Raw genomic sequence first — 23616 nt, 5'->3', positions numbered from 1 at the left:
TTGAGTTCCTTTGGTGATGAACAGCTGTGTGGAAGTGTTAGCTGAATAAACCCTTTCCTCCCCAACTTGCTTCTTGGTCTTGGTGTTTGTACAGGAATAGAAACCCTGACTAAGACAACTAGGCTTTTTCTCTTCTGTTCTCTTCTGTTCTCTTCTGTTCTCTTCTGTTCTGTTCTCTTCTCCTCTTCTCTTCTCCCTCTCCTCTCCCTCCCCTCTCCCTCCCCTCTCCCTCCCCTCTCCCTCCCTTCCCCTCCCCCTCCCCTCCCCCTCCCTCCCCCTCCCCTTCCTCCCCCTCCCCTCCCCCTCCCCTCTCCCTCTCCTCTCCTCTCCTCTTCTTTTCTCTTTCTTTCCTTTTTTTCTCTTTTAAGACAGGTTTTTCTCTGTGTAGCCCAGGCTGTCCTGGAACTTGCTCTGTATACTAGGCTGGTCTTAAACTCGAGATCTGCCTGCCTGTGCCTCCTGAGTGCTGGGATTAAAGGTGTGCGCCAACCCTGCCCTGCTTCTGCTGGGTTTTCATTCTGAGCTATCACACCTAGGCCTTTCAGTCTTCCAAAAGTGACCAGGCTGAGAACATTTGTGCTCCTAGACTGCAGCTACCTAGGGCTAATGTTGCAGCTTAAGATCTAGGCAGCCGGGCGGTGGTAGCGCACACCTTTAATCCCAGCACTTGGGAGGCAGAGGCAGGTGGATTTCTGAGGCCAGCCTGGTCTACAGAGTGAGTTCCAGGACAGCCAGGTCTACACAGAGAAACCCTGCCTCGAAAAACCAAAACCAAAACCAAAACCAAAAACAACAACAAAAAAAAGAGCTGCTAATATAAATCTTTAGGGACATTGGCCCTTCCAGACCTTGCTAGTGCTTCCCTTCCCTGTGGCAGTTCCACACAACCCTCTGGCTCACTCAGAAGTCCTCCATGACCTACCTACCCCCTTCCTGCTTTCTGCACAGTACCTGGCAGCACCCTAGACTGCATCCTAGCTCCTGAAGAATACCTACCCACCCCTCTATGGCAAGCAGCCCACCCCTGCATCTTTAGGATGTGACAGCAGTTTGAGAATAACTTAGAGCATGAGCCAATGAGAGCATCTCTGGGCCTCGCAACTCCAGGGCCCTATCAGGTCTTGGAGATGCCTTCAATGGCAGCTCCCCGTAGTAGTTCTGGGAACAGTCAGCATTAGTGGTTCAGGCCCTGCTCCATTCTGGTCACCCAGCAGGGTGCCACATGGATGCCTCCATTGATCAAATTGATTCATGATGCTCAGGCTCTTGCCTAACTAGGTCAGACATAAAATAGACCAGGAAATGCATAGATACAACAGGTGCCTGTGAACTTCTAACCTCTTGGCAGCTTCCAAAGGACAGTCCTCTAACTACAAGTAGCTAGTTCATGTTCCAAACATTATTCGGTAAGAGAATAGGGCCTAAAAAGCTACATTGAGGGGCTGGTGAGATGGCTCAGTGGTTAAAAGCACTGACTGCTCTTCCAGAGGTCCTGAGTTCAACTTCCAGCAACCACATGGTGACTCATAACCATCTTAATGGAGTCTGGTACCCTCTTCTGGTATATATGAAGAGAGCAAAAGTGTACTTACATATGTAAAATAAACAAATTTTTAAAAAGAAAGGATTAACAAATGGGCTGCGCATGGAGGCACAGCCCTTTAATCCTGGCACTCGGGAGGCAGAGGCAGAGGCAGACTGGTATCTGTGAACTCCAGGCCTGCCTCTTCTACATAGAGAGTGTAGGACAGCCAGGGCTACGTAGAGAAACTCTCAAAAGCAAGCAAGCAACAACAACAACAACAACAACAGAAAAACATGAAAGAGGCCATGGAGCACGACTGGAACCTTTCCCTACCAAGCATAACCCACGGAATAGAGGGTGAAACAAAGCTGTGAATACAGCCGAGAACAGCGTGGGTGCAAGGGTTCTTTTTCTTTTTAAATTTATTTTATGTGTGTGTGTGTGTGTGTGTGTGTGTGTGTGAGTGTGAGTGTGAGTCCAGAGGCAAGTGGAGACAAGAAGACAATCAGATCCCGATGGAGCTGGACATGGATGTTGGGAACTAAAGTGTCCTCTGCAAGAGCAGCAAGCGCTCTTACAGCCGAGCCAGCCGTCCAGCCATCTTCTTCCCTGTCTTAGATATTTCTACTCCATGTCTAACTTAAAGGCCGTGCCTCTTCCATGTCTTCTTGGTGGTTGCCAGGATTTTTATCTAACCTGCACTATGTTTTCTCTTAAATGCTAATGAAATTTTTTGAGTCTCTTTCTGAACTCTTTCATTACTAAGACTAAGGACATTTCAAAAGGACCCCAGCCCGGTTTCACTTTTGTAGACCGTGTCTGCAACACTGTGTTCAGCTCAGAAGGACCCAGGGTCTAGGGCCCTGCTGCTCACAGCCGCTCTCTGCACACACGCCTGACTTCTGAAGTTTACTTGGGTTCCTGGACACAACATTCCTTTCCCCGAAGTGGGCATGAGTGACCCACACTCCATGTGACCAGTGTATCTTCCATATGTGAAGATGCCTCCTTGATAGTGGCTCAGCTCGACAGGGCAGAGCTGAGTCTGAAACCCTGTCTCTGCCCCAACAAGGCTGACGGACGCAGAACATGAACTACGTTATCATAGAACCACAAGGCACCCGGGGGCTTGGCAACTCATCAGATGGACTGGAGCCCAAAGTTAACAATGCAAAGAGGGTGACCCAGAGAACAGCAGGAGGCTCAGTGCCTAGTGTCCACCAGAGCTCACTCATCGAACAGATGCACATGAGTCTGGTGTGCCCCTAGCATGGTCAGAAGCCTGGAGTTTCTGTGGTTCCTGTACCTTGGACTCATTGCAAGATCCCTGGACTCTGAGGGAGCTCCTCCGGGCATGGGCCATGTCATGCCTACACAGCTGTATCGCATCCTCATGCCAGGTTCATATCATTTAAACTCAAGCTAAACAGATCAGGAGTTCCCAAGGAATGTGTGGTCTGGAGCACGAGCTAAGAGGGTCAGATCCCCAATGTACAGGCTGCAGGAAACCCAGTCCAAATCTGTGGGCCTGCAGGAAGCTGGCTAAAACCTCTACTTCCTGCCAAGCCCGAGGTCTTTTCTGGAGCCCAAAATTTAATTACTACCAACAAACAAATGCCTGCTGCTGAGCGGGCAGCGTGTTGTCAGGTCTCAACAGGGGTTTCCGTGTGTTGACTCGGGACTACAGGGCTCTGAAGGTCCCCCGCCCTGGGCCCCCTCCCCAGTCTCCCTGGTTGCCCACAGAGGTTCATCCTGAACTTAGTCCCCATTTTAGATTTATTTTTATTTATTTTATGTATATGCGTACACTGTAACTGTACAGATGGTTGTGAGCCATCATGTGGTTGCTGGGAATTGAACTAAGAACATCTCCAGCCCAAAGACTTATTTATTACTATATGTAAGTACACTGTCGCTGTCTTCAGACACACCAGAAGAGGGCATCAGATCTCGTTATGGATGATTGTGAGCCATCATCAAGCAGTGGTTGCTAGGATTTGAACTCAGGACCTTCGGAAGAGCAGTCAGTGCTCTTAACCTCTGAGCCATCTCTCCAGCCCTGAGTTCCCATTTAAAAGGAAAAGTTGTAGGGAAATGCTACAAATGTGGAAGGGTAGGAGTCACATCACACCTAGTTCGCAGGAAGATGCATTGCCCAGCTTTCAAGGAAGTTGTCTTGGGACCTACCGTTTACAAAAGGAGAATGGAGACAGCATTATTTTCAAATACAGAGGCCAAAGATCCAAATAATGGGTTCAGTGAAACAGATTCAAACTGCTATCTACCCAGTCAGAAAACACTGGTCACCACTAACCTGTCCCCATGACCTACCTTAACAGCCATCACTCTCTGTGTGTCTCTGTCTCTCTCTCTCATGCTTTCCCCAAGAAAGGGCAGAAGGGCCTGTATCTCACTCTCCTTCCATTTAAAGTGAGAATGGACAGATATACATCGTATTCATTGAAAACCTACAATGGTGTCTAGTGCAAGGTGGCACAGCTCAGCCAAGGCCACCGGTGCCAAGCCCCAGTATGCACAGCTTGCCCACTCTCGTTCCCTCCCTTGACCCTAGCTGCAATGCCTGCCTGGTGCACACAGACACAATTCATCAGGCAGCCCATTCTTCTGCCTGCAAATGCACCCTTGGTCTGTCCCCAGCACTGTATGCCAATTGCTGAGGTCAGTGGATGCTTGTCCTCTGCTTCCAATCAAAGGCAGCCTGTCCACCAGGGCTGACGGAAGCTCCATGAACACAGCCTCCGGTTTCCTAGGTACGAGCCTCACAACTGGCCCCAATAGGGCTGCCATGTCAGACAATATTCATTTCAGCTGGCCACAGACTGACAGACCCTCTGGACTTTGTTTTACCACCCCAGTGAGTGAGGAACATGAGGAAAACACAGGTCCCCTTGTTCTCTTCAAAGTGGGACTCTGGCTGTAAGCAGCTGCAGCTGTTTTACAGCTCCCATCCTGGACTTACAGAAGGAGGCTGCCTCTGGCAGAGGAGTCCGAGTGTAGTTGGCAGGGGGTGGGGTGTCATAGCAGAGGAGGGACCACCCCCACAAGGCCTTCCTGGGAAGAAAAGTGGAAAGCAGGACTACTGGGTAAACCTGAAGGCCAAGGAGGTACAGCCAGGTCAGATTGGTTTGAGTTAGAATTGTTTCAGTAAACTTAACTCGTGGATAAGTGGAACCTAGCGGGAGACAGGCAATTGGGTAAAGCTGTGGATACAAAGAAAAAAAGACATTCCAGAAAAGCTTTTTCCTAAATTTGTTGACTTTGACCAAAGACAGCCACAAAGAGGGGGAGGGACATCTGCCTCTGAGCTCCTTCTTGAGTCCAGGAGCCCAGTCGGCCTTCCCTAGGCCATGCCTGAAATCCCCCTGCCTGTTGGGCCCTGCAGTCCACACGCCCCTCCTATTGGCTCAAGTTCACAAGGCAGAATGCACCCTGTACCAAAAATTTGTGATGCTCTTGAGAAAACCTTAACTCAAGCACTACCGAATGTAGGAGGAGGCTGGATGGGAGGAAGTTGCCGCATGGGGCAGCTAGGAAGAACAGATGGTGGCTGAAACTCCTCAAGGAATAAGGGTGGGTGGGGCCTACGGAGTGTGAGAGTGAGTGAGGCCTTAGGAGCCCGTGCGGGGACATACAGGATGGCAACCGGAGGAGAGTCACCGGGGTACATGAGCATGTCCCTAGGCCCGCGGTCCTCCGCCGGGAGCGTGAGGGCTCGTAGACCCGGCCACTCCCGCAGCCATCACATCGCTCGCCTGAGTCCCGGAGAGGGCACAGCCTGTGCGCAGCCGCGCGCGCGCGCTCCCGCGGCTGGGCGCCGGAGACGCCCTGGGGCGCGCGCCTCACTTCCGGTAGACGGTGATTGGGTGCACCGAGCGAGCCCTGCCCCGTTGGCCAATAAGCGGCGCGGTGCGGTAGGGGGCGGGGCGCGGGCGCAGCCTGGACACCGCCCGCGGGCCTGCCGGACTCCCGCCGCCCGCCGGCGCCATGTGACCGCGCCGCCGCCCTCCGCGCGCCCGGCCCGCCCGCCCGCCGCGCTCCCGCGGCCCGGCGCAGCCCCAGGCCGCCGAGGGACGGCGGGGCCGGCGCCATGGCCGAGCGGGGCCGCCTCGGCCTGCCCGGCGCGCCCGGAGCGCTCAACACTCCGGTGCCCATGAACCTGTTTGCCACCTGGGAGGTGGACGGCTCCAGCCCCAGCTGCGTGCCCAGGTACGCCCCCGTGCTGCGCTTTGTCCGCGCGCACCTGCCCGCGGGCCGGGACCCCGCGCCCCCGAGCGTGCGCGGGTGACTGCAAGGCGAGGGCCGGGGCGGGGCAGCGGGCCTGTGGCTCGCCCGGCCAGAGCTCTGCCCGCACCTTGACACCTGCGTCCCGGGCCGGGCTGCGCAGCGGACCTCAGGCGGCCGAGCTCTCGGCTGGAGCCACAGCTCTCCTCCGGCGTGCAGCGGCACTGTCACACCCCAGAGGCCTGGGCCTGAGGCTCACGGGACACGCCACTGTCGCCTCTCCATCTACCCTGCGGGTGAGGTCTGCGCTCTCTTCACCTGTCGGCCTCGTGTCGGGGCGCTGTGGCGAGAGCTCCCGAGATCGTTTGTACTCTCTGCTTGGAGCTGTTAATTTTGCCTTTGCACAAGCCTGGCCTCTCTCCCCTGGGTAGGCGACCTTCTCCTCGCCCCATGGAAAGGGTTAGACAAGATTTACCCACTGGGCGGACGCCGTGGCCACCCATCTCTGTGGACCTACAGCTTCCCATTCTACTGCCCAGCTTGAAACTTTTGTGATTTCTTGACTTGGATCCTACTTGGGAGCTTCAGCTAGTGAGGGAAAAGAGGAACTGTAGACACCAGGCTGAGGGCGCTCCAGCCTTCCCTCTGGGGAGACAGGGAAAGTGGGCTTATCACCAAAGAGCCTTTCAGGCACAGAACTGGACAGTGTGTCCAGGAGAGGGATCTGAGTAAAGAGATGCTAGGAAGGAGAGGTACTTCACTGCAGGGAACTTTCTGCGTTCTTTCAGCAGGACTCTGAGTGTGGTGTTGGGGTACTGAGGCCACTAGATAGTGCTTTTACCCTTTTAGAATGCACAAGGCCCTCTGGGTCTGTGTGTGGCTTTGGGGAAGGAAGGATGGATCTGAACACAATTCCTAGATCTGAGGGGCATCTGGAGGACTGAGACCCGAGGGCCACCATTTGCCTCAGTGGGAGCATCTCCCAGGCCCCCAAAGCAAGGCGGGGGGAGGGAGGGATGTGCTGGACCCTCACACTCCTAATTCTGTCTCTCTGCATCATTGCCCTGAGACCCCACTTCACAGTGGCCCTTATATTCCTTTAGCAGCCTCTGAGTTCCCTGAGTGAGAGCCAAGGGCTCCCCCCCCAACAGCCTTTCTCTCTCCGTCTTACCCCTTCTCCCTCCCTCCCTCTTCTATTCTCCCTTTCTTCCTTTTTAGAAACTCTTGAGTTTCATTATGTGACTGAGGCTCTTCTTGGACTCCTATGTTCTTGGGATCCACACCCCCAGCACACACTTGAACTTCTCTTATACTTAGAACTGCAGATACAGGTAGCACACCCACCTCAGACTGAAGCCTGTAAGGAAGGGGAGAGTGGCTAGTGCTGCACTTTTCCTTTAAAGGTGAACAATTTTTTTTTTCTGAGATAGGGTTTTGCTTTGCAGTCACGAATGGCCTTGAATTTGTTTTGTAGCCCAGGGTGGCCTTGAACTCTCAGTCCTGCCTTCGCCTCCCGTGTACAGGGGTGATAGGCATGTGATCATGCCTTCTCTGGTCTCTGTTCCTGAAGAACCTAGAAGACCCTCTTTCTACAGGAGAAGGTGGGGGTCAGAGAAGGCAGGTTGAGGACAGGCTTGCACACAGGGAAAGATGACACTTCTGGGGTGAGCAGCATGTGTTGGGGTGCTCTGAGTGTTGGGCTGGACAGAGGTAAGAGGCTTTCTCTGGAGGGGGTGAGGGCCTTGGTCAGGTGGAGCAGATGTTCTGTGTGTTAAAGTATGGAGTCTCAGGACAGTGCTGCCTGTTCTCTGACCTGTGTCCTTTCCTGCTCTGCTGCCAAACGCATTCCCCCTCAGTGTTCACCCTCAGCACTCAACACTCACCGTCAGCATTCACCCAGCACTCAGCACTCAGTCTGCACTCAGTACTCAACCTCAGCACTCAGTCAACACTCACACTCACCCTCAGCACTCAGTCAACACTCACACTCACCCTCAGCACTCAGCACACACTTTCAGCACTTAGCACTCAGCACACACCACCAGCACTTAGCACTCACCCTAAGTACTCGGCACACCCTCACAGTCACCCTCAGCACACACCCTCTGGCCACTTGCTGTGCAGTGCTGTTCTTTGGCACTCTCCGCTGACAGGATCAGGATTGTGTTCCCTGGATCTTTTTAGTCTTCACTGCTGGCTTTGGTCAAGTCTTCCCTCAGCTGTGCCTGGCAGCCGGTGCACCTTCACTGCATATTCTCCTCAGATGGGAACACCGGACTTCGCTGACGGATGTTGCCAGGTTTCGCCTGATTGCAAATCTGCCACCACAGAGAAGGTGTCTTATGTATGTCCTGTGTGGATGGCTGTCCCTGAGGCAGGCAGGACTGCCTTGATCACGTTTTGTCAAGTAGGAGGATGTAGGGGTGTGGGTGTTACTATTCGGTTGCTTCCCAAAACAGTTGTGCCAGCTCCAGCCCCCAGCATCAGGGTGAGAATCCTCACTGTTTTGCGTTCCTGCCAAGCTGGTGGGTGTGAAACACTGTTGTGGTTTTAGTTTGAGTTTCTCTGATTACGAATCTAGACCATTTGTACTTCCTTGTTAGTGAAATTCAGTTTTGTCTTTTGCCAGTTTTTCTCCCTACTTGAGTCTCAGAAGTTTCTATAGGGAATAGTAATCTTTTCTCACCTTAAACTGTCAAGATGCCCTTTTTCAATTAATTGCATCTATCTGCTAGGTTGGCCTGGTGTGTAGGGGTGATGGCATCCATCCTCCTTATTTGCTTGAGTTTCAGCTCCCCCCTCCCCCCCAGGTAGCTCTCTGTCCTAAGGAGAGCTGGGTGTTAGGCATCGTGGGGCTGAAGGAAGGGACAACCCAACACCTGGTAGTCAGTGAGTTCATCTTGCCTCAACAGCTTGGTGCACCATGCTCCTGGGGACAGTCAGCATCTTGCCCCTACCTTACAGACTGCTGCGTTCCAGAGACCTTGCCCGCTCTGGCCACTGTCCACTCAGCAGGGTCTTCAGCACTTTGGGCCTTTGCACTTCCCATTTGAATTCTTTCCTTGCTGACGTTTATTAACGCATTTCCAAGCTCCGTGCACCTGGTTATTGTTCATAAGCCTCCGTTCTTACTGACTTCTAGCCTGACTTCTAGCCTACTTGAGGAAAGGAGGTACTCTTGGTGTCTGGACAGCAGTTTCTGAGTCCACACCGTCATAGGTGTGTGTTTGTGGATGGCACAGACATCTCTATGATCCCAGAAAGGAGCTCCCATCCTCCTCTGGTTCTCCATACTGCTGCCATCCATGGATTCTCACACAGGCATCTCCCCAGAGGGCCACGCGGGTGGAGTGAGGCTGCCTTTGATGCGTCCCGTGCTTTTTTGTCAGGAGACTTTCCTTTTTGTTGTTACATAGTGCTCCCTTGTAAGAATGAACCCACACTGGATGTGGACTTTGGATCCTTTGTAGTTTGGGGCTGTCATTTGGCTACTGTTGTCACAGGGTTATTGTGGACCTGGGTGGCTGATAGCAGCAGCGGAGGGGAGATGGTGTGTACAGTTCATAAGAGAGCTCCACTCCCCCAATGGTCCTGAACAGTGTGGTAAACTTTTCTTAGACTCTCTTTGGAGATGGGTTGTACCAAGCGTTTTCCCACGAGCTGTGTGTTGCATTCTGAAGTGGAGCTGTCTCCTGGGTTTTTCTGGGAAGGATCTGTTTTCCTCACTAAGCTGACGTACCCTTCATGCAGTGGACGTGGATCCTCATTGTCAGCGTTTCCTGCTCTTCTTTGCGGGGCCCTCTGTGGCTCCACTTGACACTGGCCTCCCGGAGTCAGGCTACTTTCCTTCCTCAGCTTCCGAGAGGCTGGGACCACAGATATCTGTGTGTGCCCAGCTCTGAGCAGGGGTTTTGATTTTGGTGAAGCCCAGTGTTTTATTTGCTTCCCTGTCCTGTCTTAGAAACTTCAAGAGTGTGGGAGTTCTTCGTGTCTGGCTTTGCCACCAGCTGGGTTAATGGTGACGGTGGCTTCAGATGGGCCTTGAGATGCCCATGCCATCTCCTGAGCTCCGCTGGCTCCAGGCTTCTTCTCAGGCCTGCCTGTGCCTCGCCTTGACTGAGGTCTGTGATGCATCCTGAGGAATGTGTGGGTTCTGCTGACAGGTCATGTGTGTGCGTGTCAGAGTCATTCCTTAACGTCCACACTGTGGGCAGCGCCGCCGTCTGCTGCTCCAGTTTCCTTCTCTCTGTGGTCCTGAACAGCGTGGTGAACTTTTCTTAGACTCTTCTTGGGGATGGGTAGTGTCAAGGGTTTCTCTACATGCTGATCAGATACAGATATATAGAAATGGAGTGGTCTATCTGAGCTGTGTAACTGGCACCCAACTTACACGGGTTGGTCTGTGTCCTGCCTGAACAGCTGTTTTGACTTTTTCTTTTTTCTTTTTTCTTTTTTTCCAGACAAGGTTTCTCTGTGTAGTCCTGGCTGTCCTGGAACTCAGACTGTAGACCAGGCTAGCCCCAAACTCAGAGAGTAAGGCACGTGCCACCACTGCCTGGCTATGTAGCTCAGACTGGTTTTCACTTTTCCTCTTCTTTCCTCAGCCTTCTAAGTGCTGGGATTAAAGAAATGAACCTCAGTACCCATTGGCATGGTTGTTGAGAGATCTGTTGTTGTTGTTGAAGAGACAACAGAAGGAAAGTTAAGAGTCTCATTCTGTTATGGCTGAATATGACTTTTCAAAACATGGTGAGATGGCTCAGTAGGTAGAGTTGCCAAGCATGGTGGCCTGGGTCCCATCCTGGGATACACACTTTATTAAGGGAAAAACCTACTCCACAAGTTGTCCTCCCATTGCACATGGCCCCTGGCAAAAATACAAATTACCTTTGATGGGCATTAAATACTCCATTGGTGAGGTGGTGGTGCTTGCCTTTAATCCCAGCTTTTAGGAGGCAGAGGCTAACCTACTCTACAGAGCGAGTTCCAGGACAACCAGGGCTACATGGAGAAACCTTGTGTGGAAAAAGCAAAGACTAAACCAAAACAACCTCACCCTCCCTCCCATATGTATGTATTCATGTGTGCATTCATGTGTGTGTATATGTATATGCATACGTATGTGTGTATGTATATATATATGTATGTATATGTATATGTATTTGTGTGTGTGTCACGTGTGTGTCGTGTGTCTATTCACTCACATACTTGTCCCTCTTTACCTTCTCGTCTCTGTGTTTGTTTGTAACCTGGGCCGCATTTGCACTGGGCAGGCAATCCTCTCCTGAGCTTCTGTCCCCAGACCCGCTGAATCATCCCCTTGCCTTGTAGTGTGGTAGGTTATGAAGATTATCTTTTATTTTTTAATTTAAGATTCATTTGTTTATTTAGCTTTAGGATTAAATTCATCACTTTTCTTGGAGTCACATCCCAGCATAGTCATATTGCGATGTCTTTTGCGTGTTGGCCTTTAACTGCTCAAGGTAAAGTACTCTGAGGCAACTCACAATAAAGTCAGTAGACTTGAGGTCTCCTGGTAGAGAGAGACGTTGCTTTTGTTTTTGAGACAAAGTCTTATGATGTAGCCCAGACAGGCCTGGGACTTGGGATCCTCCTGCAGAAGTTAACCAGTGTGGGGATGACAGGTGTGCACCACTGTATCTGGTCTTCTCTGTACAAAGTTTAACTTCTGACTTATAGAGTTGCCTTTCCCCTTTCAATTTTGGAAAGTTATATTTTTATGAGAATTCTTGTTCTTCATGTAGACTTTTCAGATGCGTTGAGGTGACGTTGTTTATAGTACTTGGTGGCTTTCTGCATGTGTGAGATGTATAGTGATGTCTCCTTTCAATCTTTCAGTTCTTTTTTTGAGACAGGATTTCACAGTCTCCTTGCCTGGCCTGGAACTCACTCTGTAGACCAGGCTGGCATTGAACTCACAGAGATCTGCCTGCCTCTGCCTCCCAAGTGATGGGATTAAAGATGTGTACTACTAGCGTGGTGGCTCACGCCTGTAATCCCAGCACTCTGGGAGGCAGAGGCAGGCGGGTTTCTGAGTTTGAGGCCAGCCTGGTCTACCGAGTGAGTTCCAGGACAGCCAGGGCGACACAGAGAAACCCTGTCTCGGAAAAACCAAATCCAAAAAACCAAAAAAAAAAGATGTGTACTACTGACTAGAGAGATGGCTTAGCTGTTAAGAGCACTGTGTGATCTTCTAGAGGTCCTGAGTTCAATTCCCACCCTGAAATGGTGGCTCACAGCCATCTGTACTGGGGTCTGATGCCCCCCCCCTGGCTTGCATCATGCAGATAGGGCACTCATACAGAAAATAAATAAATAAATCTAAAGAGATGTGCGCTGCCACACCTGACTCCTTCTAGTTCTTTTGTTTTGTTTTGTTTTTTGTTTTTTGGAGACAGGGTTTCTCAGTATAGCTCTGGCTGTCCTGGAACTCACTTTGTAGACCAGGCTGGCCTCGAACTCAGAAATCCGCCTGCCTCTGCCTCCCAGAGTGCTGGGATTACAGGCGTGCGCCACCACCACCTGGCTCCTTCTAGTTCTTAATATTGTCTGTCCTTGTGGTGTACCCTCCTGACCCCTCTCCCCAGGGTCTGCCGGCTTTAAAGGTGATCATGGGGTTTGTGTTTCTCACCACTTGTAGTCCTCGGCATACTTGGTTGTTTCTAAGCACCTCTGCCTTCCTCTTCCTGTAGGGGGCAGAATCCGGGGCCTCTGCGTGCTGGGCAAGCACTCTACTACTGAGCTACATCCCCTTGTTACTAATTTCTTAAACACATAGCTGATTGCTTTTCCTTTCTTTTCCTATAGGCATTTGTAGGTACAAATTTTCTTTAAAGTAAGGCTTTAGTACATTCACAAGCTTTTATTTACAACATCTCTCAGATTAAAGTAATGTTTTTGTTATTCCTAGTTTAAACTTATACAACATATTTAAGTGTCTTAATATCTAAACATCTATTTTTATAGTCTTTTTATTCACTTGTCTTCTCGTTTTTTTTAATTTACTCTTTTTTAAAAGATTTATTTATTATTATATCTGACTACATACACTGTAAGCTGTCTTCAGATGCACCAGAAAATGGTGTCAGATCTCTTTTACAGTTGGTTGTGAGCCACCATGTGGTTGCTGGGAATTGAACTCAGGACCTCTGGAAGAGCAGTCAGTGCTCTTAACCACTGAGCCATCTCTCCAGCCCCCTGTCTTCTCATTTTAATCCATATTCATGAAAGTGCTTTTGGAATTCGTCTTATGGTTGTTGTTGTTGTTGTTGTTGTTCTCCCCCTCCTCCTCCTCCCCCTTCCCCCCCTCCTCCTCCTCCTCCTCCTCCTTCTCCATCTCCATCTCCATCTCCTCCTCCTCTTTCCTTTTTTGAGACAGGGCTTCATGTATCTCACTATAAGAGGCATAGAACTCACTATATAGCTGTGGATGACCTTTAACCTCTGAGGCTGCTATGTCACATCCCAGGTGCTGAGATCATAGGCATGTGCCAGCACACCAGGCTTCTGTATAGCTAGTAACCAAGCTCAGGGTTTTATGCATGCAAGGCACACGATCTACCAAATGAGCTCATCTCGCCTGTGAACACCTCTTTTCTTGCTGTTGTCTGTCTTTGTTTGTTTGTTTGTTTGTTTCATTTTGTGTGTGTTGTTTTCAAGACAAAGTTTCTCTGGCTTTCCTAGAACTTGCTGGCTTTGAACTCAGAGATTTGCCTGTGTCTGCCTCCCAGTGCTGGGATTAAAGGTGTGCTTGCTAGCTTCAGATTCTCTGTGGAGGATCTGATAACTGTGAGGTGCTCTTTATCCAGTCTTGTCTCTTCCCCATCCCCTAGGGCCTAGTGCTTGCTCCAGGGGCAGCATCTCCCTCAGGGCCGAGGCCTGGTAAACTGACTGTGGCTTCTGGCATCGCTGTCATCTAGCTATGACTCACTGGAGGGAAGTGTGTTGAGGTGGCTCTGTGGTTATCTCCTTGTTGTGACAGCGTGTCCTGCCCTATGTTTCTTTTGTGCTGGCTCCTGTTAGGTTGTGGATTTTGTGGACTGGTGGTTTCCTTAGTTCTGAGGGTTCTCTGCCCTTCTCTGCTTGGTTGTTGCTTCTTCCCTGGCCTCTGCAGTACTGGATGGACACAGGACAGGGCAGCTTTCCCACCACATTTGATGTTAGGAAGGACACGGAGCGATGGACAGCCAGCGTGTCCCCTTTGGCAATTGCCTGTTGTGTCCTGTGCCGACACAGTCTTGCAGACCTGTCCCTCTCCTCCCTCTGTGCTGCACAGTCGGCTCACTCCATTGGCACCATGTCCGTCTTACTAAGTCCACTCCAGGCCTTGTCCAAGTAGCTAACTGTTGGTGAACGTTGTAATTGACCAAGATGCCGTGCTAAAGAATGCAGACTTCACTCTGAGTAAGGGGCGTCATCTGGATTACAAGAGGTGCTGCTTGGGAGCCGGAACTGATGTAAGTTTATTGATGGCTTCAAGTGGGTCTTGAAGTAGGCAGAGGAGTGTATGTGTGGAGTTTGAGAGGTGGGGCTCTGTTGGAGGAGAGCCACTGAGGAAGGCATTGGGTTGGCTGGGCCGTGGGTTCAGCATCTTTTGACACAGCTCAGTGGGGAGATGGGGATGGCTATACCTTAGGTCCCGTGGGTTCAGAGCAAGGCTGGCACATCGCTGGGCTCTGCATGGCTCTGATCTCCTACCCTGCCCAGGCACTGCTTTTAGGACATGGGCAGGAAAAGTTGCCTGTGGTCACTTCTCTGTCCTGGCATAGGGTGTTGCGTGGAATATTCTGTATCCACGCAGGCTGACTCCCTATGGGACTTGGTGCTATGACAGTTTCATTTCCCTCAAATGGTTTTGTGCAAAAGCTGTGGCCTACGCTGCCTTGCATACTGGGCATTATTGAATACCTTGTGACCTGAGAAACAGACAGGGCCAAGGTGCTGTGCAAACCGGGTCCTGGGGAGAGGGCTGCTGCCTCGTACCAACAACAGAATCATGGATGCTGTGCTAGGCTAATGGAAGTGGCAGAGCTCCATCATACAGAGAATCTTTAGGGCTCTAGCTTCAGATGGCATAGACAGAACAATAGAAGTGGCTGTGTGGCTGAGGGCTGTGCCCTCCCTCAGGTGCAGATGAGAAGAGACTTGGATAGGAAAGCCTAGGGCCTATGGTCAGAGCTTTCCTTGCTCATTCTAGACCCAAGCTCCAGGGCTGCCAGTCTCTTTGGGAACTACCTGGTTTAGGAGACACCTCCACCAACAGTGTGTGTGAACTTCCGGCTCCACTCCACAAACAACTGGTCGCCCCAGTGGTGCTGAGAGACTGTCGGCCTTAAACATAGCCTGTGAATACATCTAGGGTCGAGGTGTCTGCTGAGGACGTGGGTGTTCTAGAGCAGAGGTGGGCTTTTACAGGCCTCTAGGGATGGCAGGTGCCACACGTGGCCTCTGGGAACGGAACTCTAAGCAGCAGTCCTGGAGTCGGGCAGTGTTCCAAGTGCCTCCAGGAGCCTGTGCAGGGAGGCGGGCGTCTCAGGAACCCTTGGGACTGCTGGAGGCTGAGGTTGAGGCCTTGGGTCTCTTGAGTAGTCTGCTGTGGTGCCGAGGCCTGCTAAACATTGTTCCTAAAGCTCTAAGAAGTAGAGACAGGCTGTGGAAGGTCCAGAGACCAGCAAATTGGCATTCTTCCTGCTGGTGCCCACAGATTTGGTAGTCCATCCCTGCTGCCTCACTACCTTGTCAGAATAGAGGCACTCCTCTACTACTTAGCTCCTCTCAAGTGCTGAGGTCCTGAACTGGAGGTGGTCCAGCCCCAAGGATGCCATTGCCTGAATGGGATCTGCCCCCAAGGTGTCGGGTTCGTCCTGCATTTCCATCCAGCATGAACACACGGGCTGCAGTGAACTTGGGGCCCTTAGGATGGAGCGCCTCGGCAGGCGGCTTGGATGCCCGTGCAGCCCTCTCTCGGCAACACCTTCCTGCTTGTGATATCTTACTTGAGGCAGAAGGAACCATGTTGTCATAGCCCGAGAATCTGAGTTCTGGCGGCCTCACCCTGCTCTCAGATCCTTCGTTCATCTCTGTGAAAGCTGCAGCGTTCTGTCGCATGCAGCCTGTGCTTCCTGTGGTAGCTCTTGTCAGCTGTACACCTAAATGCTGAGTTGGCTACAAAAGTAAGCAGTGCGGTGGGCATCTTCCGCCTTTACAGGACACAGAGGTGCTGGCCAGGGCCTGGGAAGGTTCTTGCTGGTAGGAGAGTACCCGGAGGCCAGAGGTTCTTGTGCTGAGAAGAGGCTTGACTGGGTCTGGCCTCAGGCAGTGCCTGCTGGAGCTCCGTACACCTTTGAGATGGAGTCTGTGGGGCCCTGCCCTTCTACATCCCTGGGGGTTCCTGTACTGAGGGCAGGTATGCATGTACTGAGCATCCTTTACGTGTCGGGGTCATCCCCAGCCCCACTCACCGTAAGTCTGGAGTATGACTTGCCTGGTCTGTCAGGGCCACTCTGACTGTGAAAGCCTGCCATGGGTTTAGGCTTGACTTGAGTCCAGGTAGACTGCATGGGCACTTTGTCCACTGGCAACTAGACGTGGCCAGGATCTGCTAGGGTCCCATGCTTACTTGCTGCTGACCCATGCCTTCCCACCGCGTGGTGGGACTTCCACTCCTTCAGCTTTGCTGGGTTCAGGCCTTTTGTCTTAAGGTTTTTTTGTTTTGTTTTGCTTTGTTTACATTGGGTTATGGTGGCACACTCCTTTAATCTGGGCTCTTGGAGGTAGAGACAGGCAGGTCTCTGTAGGTTTGAGGCCACTCTGGACTAATAGGGAATCCCAAGTTAACCAGAGTTATATAGGGAGACTTTGCTGAAAAAAAAAAAAAGTTTTTCTACCTTGTAGGTCCTGGAGATCCATCTCAGGTCACGAGATGACAGCAGTGGGTAAGGCAACAGCCGCCTTTACCCACTGAGCCATTCGCTGCCTTGAACTAACCCACCTTTCTTTCCTCGCTTTTTCTTTCCTTCTTTAATTATTTTGTGTGTATGGGTGTTTTGTCTGAATGTCTGTGCACCATATGAATGCAGTATTCCCATGGGCCAGGAGAGGGCACCAGATTCCCTGGAATTAGAGTTACAGACTGTTGTGAGACATTAAGTGGGTGCTGGGGATGTAACCCAGGTCCTCTGGAAGAAATAGACATTGGTCCAGCCCCTGAACTTCCTGTTTTAACGCCACATGCCTTCAGTGTGACTGGACTGTCACCCTTTGAAAAACTAAGGAGAGAATAACACAGAAGTTGCCATACCCTAACCGTACACTCTGTTCTCTTCCAGCCTGGCAGGAACTTGAACCCAAATTGCTTGGCAGGCAGGGTGTGTGGTTGGTGCAGGCCTTTAATCCCAGCACTCAGGAGGCAGAGGCAGGAGAATCTCTGAGTTCAAGGACAGCTAGTGCTACACAGAGAAACATTGTCTTGAAAAACCAAAATAAATAAGTAAATAAATAAATAAATAAAGCTTGCCTTGAATTTATAAATATAAGAATGATTGACTCTAGGAATGGCGGCAGCTTGTTTGTGGGTATAGGTGATGTTTGCTTTGTCTGGAGAAATAGTGGAGCAGATTTAGTGGACAGCAGAGGGTTGGGAGATGCGGGATCTGGGGTCACTTGTGGCCTGTAGGCCACATAGTCTCCTGATGGTTGTTATTAGAAGCAGGGACCATGGTGGCTGGGCTGGGCTGGGCTGGGCTGGGCTGGGCTGGGCTGGGCAGGGCAGGGCAGGGCAGGGCAGGGCAGGGCAGCATTGGCGGGGGGGGGGGGGGGGGGGGGGGGGGGGGGGCTGTTCTTTGAAGCCTGATGAAGAGCTAAGAAGTCGTGCTTACTGAAGGAACGCTGGGATGGTGGGGACAGATGGGTGTGGTGGGTCAGCTCCCCGCCTGACTCCTCCACCAGCCCTGGTTTTTCAGGCTCTCCCTAGTGATACTGTGAAGACCAGAGCTGTCGTCTCCCACCTGTAGTGTTCTGCATAGTTATGCCTCAGTGGAGGTCTGGGGTTGGGGCAGGATCTCTGACTAACATTTGTATGGGAACTGAGGCTGTGTGCCAGGTAGGGAGGAGTTAATGTCTCCGTTCAATTACTCCCATGCACACACCCAGAGAACTTGGGAGACTGGCTAGCCAGACAGCTGCTGGATACACTTTGACTCATCTCTGGTATGTCATGGGACCATTTAGATACTTAAACTGGCAAAGGGATATCCAGAGATGGAAAGCTAGGCCCTCACATCACAGGCTCAGGCCTGTGGCTTGTAAAAGGTCTCTTCTCAGGTCCCTGACTTCCAGACAACCAGGATCTGGGAGGGCTTTTGAAGGCTGCTTTGGGGGAACTCCCAGCACTGAGGACGAGTGGCTCTGGACCATGGGGGGTCTGCCTACAGTGGAGAGTCATGCACACCAGACGATGAAGGGGGGTCCCTGAGGCCAAGGCACTGCAGGATGGAAGGCTGCCCTGCTCTTCTCTGAGCATCTGGCTTTGACTTGAGGGGCAGCCAGTGCAGCCATCCTCCCCTCCCTGTCACAACTCCATGCTTTGCTTCTTGGAAAATACGTCCCCCACCCCCAAGGAGGGTAAGAGGGTGGCTCTGTAGACATCCTCACACAAGTGGGAAGCCCTCACGTGCTCAGCCCACCCCGAGACACCCCCACTCAATGCAGACATTCCAGCTGCCCTTACGGGATGCGGTGTCTTGGCCCTGTTACCGGTCCACATGACCACCAGTACACAAAGGCCTGAGGCGGGGGGACTGGCTGGCCAACAGGAACAGCTGCACCACCAGCTGGGGAGTGCTGAGCTCTGATACTCCTCGAGGATATGGGGAGGGATCTGCCCGGGGTCATCAGAGCCACACTTGCTCTGCACTTAAAATAGAAGCCCAGGCTGTCGTGGTAAGTGGGACGTGCTCTATTTGGGGGCTTCCTTTTAGGACGGCAGTTACGATTCCTCCTCTAGCCTGGCCGGGTGAGACACCTTTCTGTGGATGGCGAATTGCCCTCCATGCAGGGAAGATAATACAGCTAGATGTCCCAATAAAGTTGATTTTATTAAAATCAGAATTTTAAAAAAAATGTACGTCTGATTGAGTGTAGGAGTTCCCATTAAGTTTCCCTTTCAGCATCATCCAGTGGCTTTAACGATAATGAGAGACAGGCATCATTGCTGTCAGTGATGTGGGGCTGGCGTGAGGCAGCATTGGAGCCGCAGTCTTGCAGGTGGGAGCTTCATTTTCCTCCACCTGCACTCTCCAGGGCAGAGGGGAGAGTAAGACGGAAGCTGCCCTGGTCTGTGCTGCAGGTGCCGCTGGGCCATCAGGAGCCCTGGTTGGCTATATGTGGTACTCAGAGAGACGTGCGGATCGAAGTGTCAGTGCTGACACTGCTCTTTGTCCTTTCGGGGCTCTGTCTGCCGCATGTGCACATAGCTCTTCCTGGCCTGGTTCGAGCATTTTTCCTTTTGCTGCTCAGTCCCCTCCATCCCCTCCTGATGGAGGCTGCTCGGCCACTCCCCTTGAGGCCTCACCAGCAGCAAGCCCAGCCCAGGCCATCTGTCTGATAGGCTGCACCTCTCGCCCTCTGAGCTCGGAGTCCAGCTGTTTATGTCCAGTTGCTTCCTCCGTCCCCGAGAGCTCCGCTTGAGAAATGTGGTCCTTGTTCTCTAAGTCCTCAGCCCTGAGCACAGGTGGCTCTGCCAGCTGAGCCTGTGAGACTCTTGGCTCTGCAGACATCCTCATACGAGTGGGAAGCCCTCGCGTGCTCAGTCCACGCATTCAGGATTTGCTTGAGTGGCCTGAGTGGAGGTCGTGAGGAGGCAGCTGGGCACTGGGGCCTCCTGAAGGGAAGCGTAGACATTTGCTGTGAAGCCCTGCTGTACAGGATCCTGCTCTGAACTTACTGCACAGCGGTTCACCCCGCCCAGCTACATACCCCTCCCCCATGTCCTAGCCGAAGCAGATCTGATTCTTAACAGTGTCCATCCTAAATGTCTTTCTGATGTGGGGTCAGGAGGACCTCAGGGTCCTGCTCCACCGTTCCCCTTATTTCCAGGGGATGCCCGGAGTGTGCGCACTGTTCTGCTGCCCTCGTGCTGTACCTTACCTCTGTTGACCATGACGGATGCCTAGTAAACAGCTGGAAGACACACACCTGGCCCTTCCTTGATCCTTGCTTCTCAACCCCTGCTGGTCCTCTTGAGGGTCACCTGTTACCCCAGGCACCTCCACTGTGTCCTCCACAGTGCCTTGTATCCGGTAGGTGTTGGGTCTGTCTGTACTGCCTTGTTGGAGGTCTTCCTATGGCCCCACATTGGAAGCGACAGTGTGGGACAGTGCTCTGTAGTGGACTGATAGGGCTGGTCAGTCCCTGTGGAAACTAGTTATGAACTGTTCTGCCCCAGTTGGTGCCAGCTGACTGTGGAGGTGTTGTTAAAACCGCCTGGGACACACGTGGGCCAGGCAGCCTTGGGTGACTCTTTAGAGAGCTGAGCCTTAGAGGCAGACCCTGTGGGAGACAGGAGCCCGAGAGCAGCCATTTATGGGTTGGGAAGGAGAATGGTTTTCTTTGCTCACCTCAGAGGTTCCAGTCCTTGGCAGCTGAGAGGGCAGTGTAGAGCACAGCTACTTACCTCATGACGGGCAGGAAGCAGAGCACATTGTGCGCTCTCCCTTCCTTCCCTGCTCCACATGGTGCCTCTCGCCTCTCACACTCTGGGTGCCTTCTGCCCAATGCCCTCATAGCAAACCTAGAGGTACTGGTCTCTTAGGGGTGTCTCATAGCCAGTCAGATGATGTTGGAGAGGAGCGGCCACGAGGTTGAAGGCACAGGAAACAGTATCCATCCCCACCGTGCACAGGGTGTCCCATTCTTTTTGATTGTTTTTGAGACAGGCTGTCCTGGAACTGACTACATAGTGAAGCTTGGCCTTGAACTCCTGGTGGCCCTGCGTACTGGGATTACAGATGTGTGCCACCACAGCTGGCTTGCATTCCGGTTGTTGTCCACCCTTCACCCTCTGTCCATGAACCCTTGTGGGAGGGATAGGAGGAGAAAGATGTTCCCAGGCTGGTGGCTCACCTTCCTGGTTGGAGACATCTCTTGTGGCTGCAGACTTTACAGTGGCTGCTCCAAGATGGCTGCTCCAGCCAGAGGCCCGCCGTGTTCCTTGTACCAGATGAACATTGCCACGAAGGACATGTCAGATACTGGCACCCACAGCGTTTGTCCATGAAGGGATCTCCTCTCAGGCCCTCGCCAGTCTGGGCACTATGTAGAATGCTGGCTCGTGGAGACTGTGGGCGACCTTGAGGTGAATGTGGCTTTGGGCCTGGCCCACACAGCCTGGCCTGTCTTCCTCTGATATGACCAGTCGCAGGGCCGGGCTCCCTACACAGCGTCCTGTAGCAGGGCCCTGCACATCCTCGTCCTTCCTGGGGCTTGTCTTCTCTCCCACTGTAGTGCCTCCCAGAGATGGGCCCCAGACCGTACACCAGCTGAGTGCTGAGGCTCCCGGAGCCTGCCTCCCCACGAAACCCTGAAGCCTGGTCAGGAGGACTGGAGGGAAGACAGCTCTCTCCACCACAAGGCCAACTGCATAAGGCTGCCTCTGTCCTGTTTGACCCTAGTCTCCATGTTAACTCTCACTGTGACAGATACTCCACAGAAAAATTTTTAAGGAGACTTGTTTTCAAGTTTCTGATGTTTCGGTTCATGGCTACTGGCTTTAAAGCTGTGGGGAAGCAGAACATAAAGGCAGAAGGGTGTGGTAGAAGAAAACTACTCATGGGGTGGAGTGACAGGCCACGTCAAGATAGACTCTAGGGTGACCTCTTTCCTCCAGCCATGTCCCCTTCTTTCAGAGTTCCATGATCTTCCAACTTTGAATCTGTTGGTGGTTCATTGATTAAACCAGCACTCTCATGATTTCGTAGACCCTGGAAATACCTCACGGACACTCCAGAGCCGTGCACTAATAATCTCTTAGGCATCTCAGTCCTGTCAAGCTAACGATCAAGACTGTCACAAGTGGCATGCACGCGTGTGACACAGGAGATAGGCGCAGAGTGGAGAGACACTCCCTTTCTGTCAGTCATCATGTGCACAGCACACCCGCACACCGCGGGCTTCTGGCCTGTAATAGAAGAGTGGACGGTCCCTGTGCTGAAGGAACCAGGCCCTGATGATCTGAGGGCACAGCCTCCTGATGGCAGGATCCCAGTGCTGTGAGGCTGCTGGCTCTTGGGTGGTGGTGGACCTCATGGCCAGTGCAACCCCACTTTGAGTTCTGTGTGTCTTTCTGGTCTCACCCGCAGTGCCCTTTGGGACTTGCCTGCATTCCCAGCAGGCATTACACAAGTGGCTCCCCTATTGATTGTGGTGTCTTCTGACCCCTGCTGTCTTCTTTGCCCTGGTCCCAGGACGGAGTGGCACTACCCATTCCTCCCTCTGCACCACCTGCCTTGATGGGGCTGGCCTCTGATGGGTGAGGTGGGACGTAGGAACCCAGTGGTTGGAGGGTATCTGGCCTAGGTACGGCCTGCTGACCCTTGCCTTCTGCAGAAGCTGCCCTGGCCCTGAGTGCCGGCCATGGGGGATATTGAGAAGGCGCTCCTGAACTTCTCTCCCCATTAACCAGGGGCACCCGTGTCCAGAGAAGGTCCAGGCACTGTGGAGAAAACTGAGCTGAGCTGATGAGGCAGCTGCCCCAGGCCACACAGCTACATTCCTGGCTCAAGGAGGTAGGGCTTAGGGTGCAGTGAGGGAGCCCATAGCCTCCCCCCCCACCCCAGCCCATAGAACCTCCTCCCCCAGGACGGCCACACTGCCTTTTAACAAGAGGCCTCTCCTCAGAGGCTCACTGCAGTGAGAACTGGCAGACTTGCATATACAGTCTTGACACTTGGACCCACACAGGGGTAGGCACCACCCTGCCTGGCCTCCAGAGTGCTGGCATGTGGCATTTCTCTGCCTGCAGGGCATGAGGACAAATGGCCAGCTGCCACCACAGGCCCAGCTCCCACGTGGCCAGGCATGCATGAGGGGGCTGCGCCTGGAACAAAAGGTCCTTCAGTTGTTCTCCAACAAACATAGGGTCAGCAGGTTTGAGGCCCCCAGATTTAGTCCTTTGTGAGACAGAGCTCATAACCTCCTGTGTGCCATCACACGCCTGAAGGAAAAGGGTAGAAATCAGTGCTTTTAGCGGGCTGCCAAAGTGCTTTCCATAGTGCTGTCAGGGTTGTGCAGAGTGGCCAGTTGTCACCTGCTCTGGGCCAGGCTATTCTCTGGTATCGAATGGGCACGTTTGGATGGGGAATCATGAGTGCGTAGGGAATACTTCTGTGAAGCATCTCCTGGTGAGGGTTTAGGCTGTAGAGGATGAGAGCTAAGTAAGATTATCCAGTCGCAGAACACAGAGGGAGAATGTCACAGGGGCTGCTGAGAACTGACATTCCGTGTCACCATCCCCAGGCTGTCCTGGGAGACTCTGCAGTATGGCAGGGCTGTGGAGAGCCACAGAACCCTTTGCACGACACCTTCTCTAGAGGTACCTTGCTGCCTGCTGTCTTTCTCCTGGGCACTGGATATGCAAGTGCTTTGTGCTCACAGATCCCAGCTCCTTGTCTCAGGAGCTTTCTGGGGCTGTGGGTAGAACTTAGAGAATCACGGCAACAGGTGTGGCATCCGCATGGCACCTGAGCTGGCCAGCCCCTGAGGCAGCCAAGGCCCTGCCTGCTTTGTCACTCATTTCTCTACTTTGTTTGTTCTTTCACAAGTCTTTCTTTTCC

General features: G+C 52.4%; 1 protein-coding gene and 1 long non-coding RNA gene across 8 annotated transcripts in view; one reads left to right on the top strand and one right to left on the bottom strand.

Moving 5' to 3' along the window:
• The first annotated feature begins 5495 nt into the window (after positions 1-5495).
• Pacs2 (phosphofurin acidic cluster sorting protein 2) overlaps positions 5496-23616 on the top strand; it is a 58785-nt gene continuing 40664 nt past the window's right edge. For 3 of the 7 annotated variants that reach the window (XM_052184885.1, XM_052184881.1, XM_052184883.1), the window contains exon 1: positions 5497-5752. In XM_052184885.1, coding sequence (XP_052040845.1) covers positions 5634-5752 — 119 coding nt within the window. In that variant the 5' untranslated portion in view covers positions 5497-5633. Of the gene's footprint in view, positions 5753-19882; positions 20086-23616 lie in introns of all 7 variants that reach the window. The other 4 variants (XM_052184882.1, XM_052184880.1, XM_052184886.1 and 1 more) reach the window with 3 other exon arrangements.
• On the bottom strand, positions 18864-21538 carry LOC127686888 (uncharacterized). The gene is made up of 2 exons (XR_007978261.1): positions 20909-21538; positions 18864-20781 (listed from the first exon to the last, which is right to left on the bottom strand). It is a non-coding gene; the product is annotated as an uncharacterized LOC127686888 (long non-coding RNA).

Source organism: Apodemus sylvaticus, chromosome 6 (genome assembly GCF_947179515.1).
Source record: "Apodemus sylvaticus chromosome 6, mApoSyl1.1, whole genome shotgun sequence".
NCBI classification, from domain to species: domain Eukaryota; kingdom Metazoa; phylum Chordata; class Mammalia; order Rodentia; family Muridae; genus Apodemus; species Apodemus sylvaticus.
The sequence above is the reverse complement of the archived record's forward strand: the minus strand, read 5'-3'. Positions and strand labels throughout refer to the sequence as shown.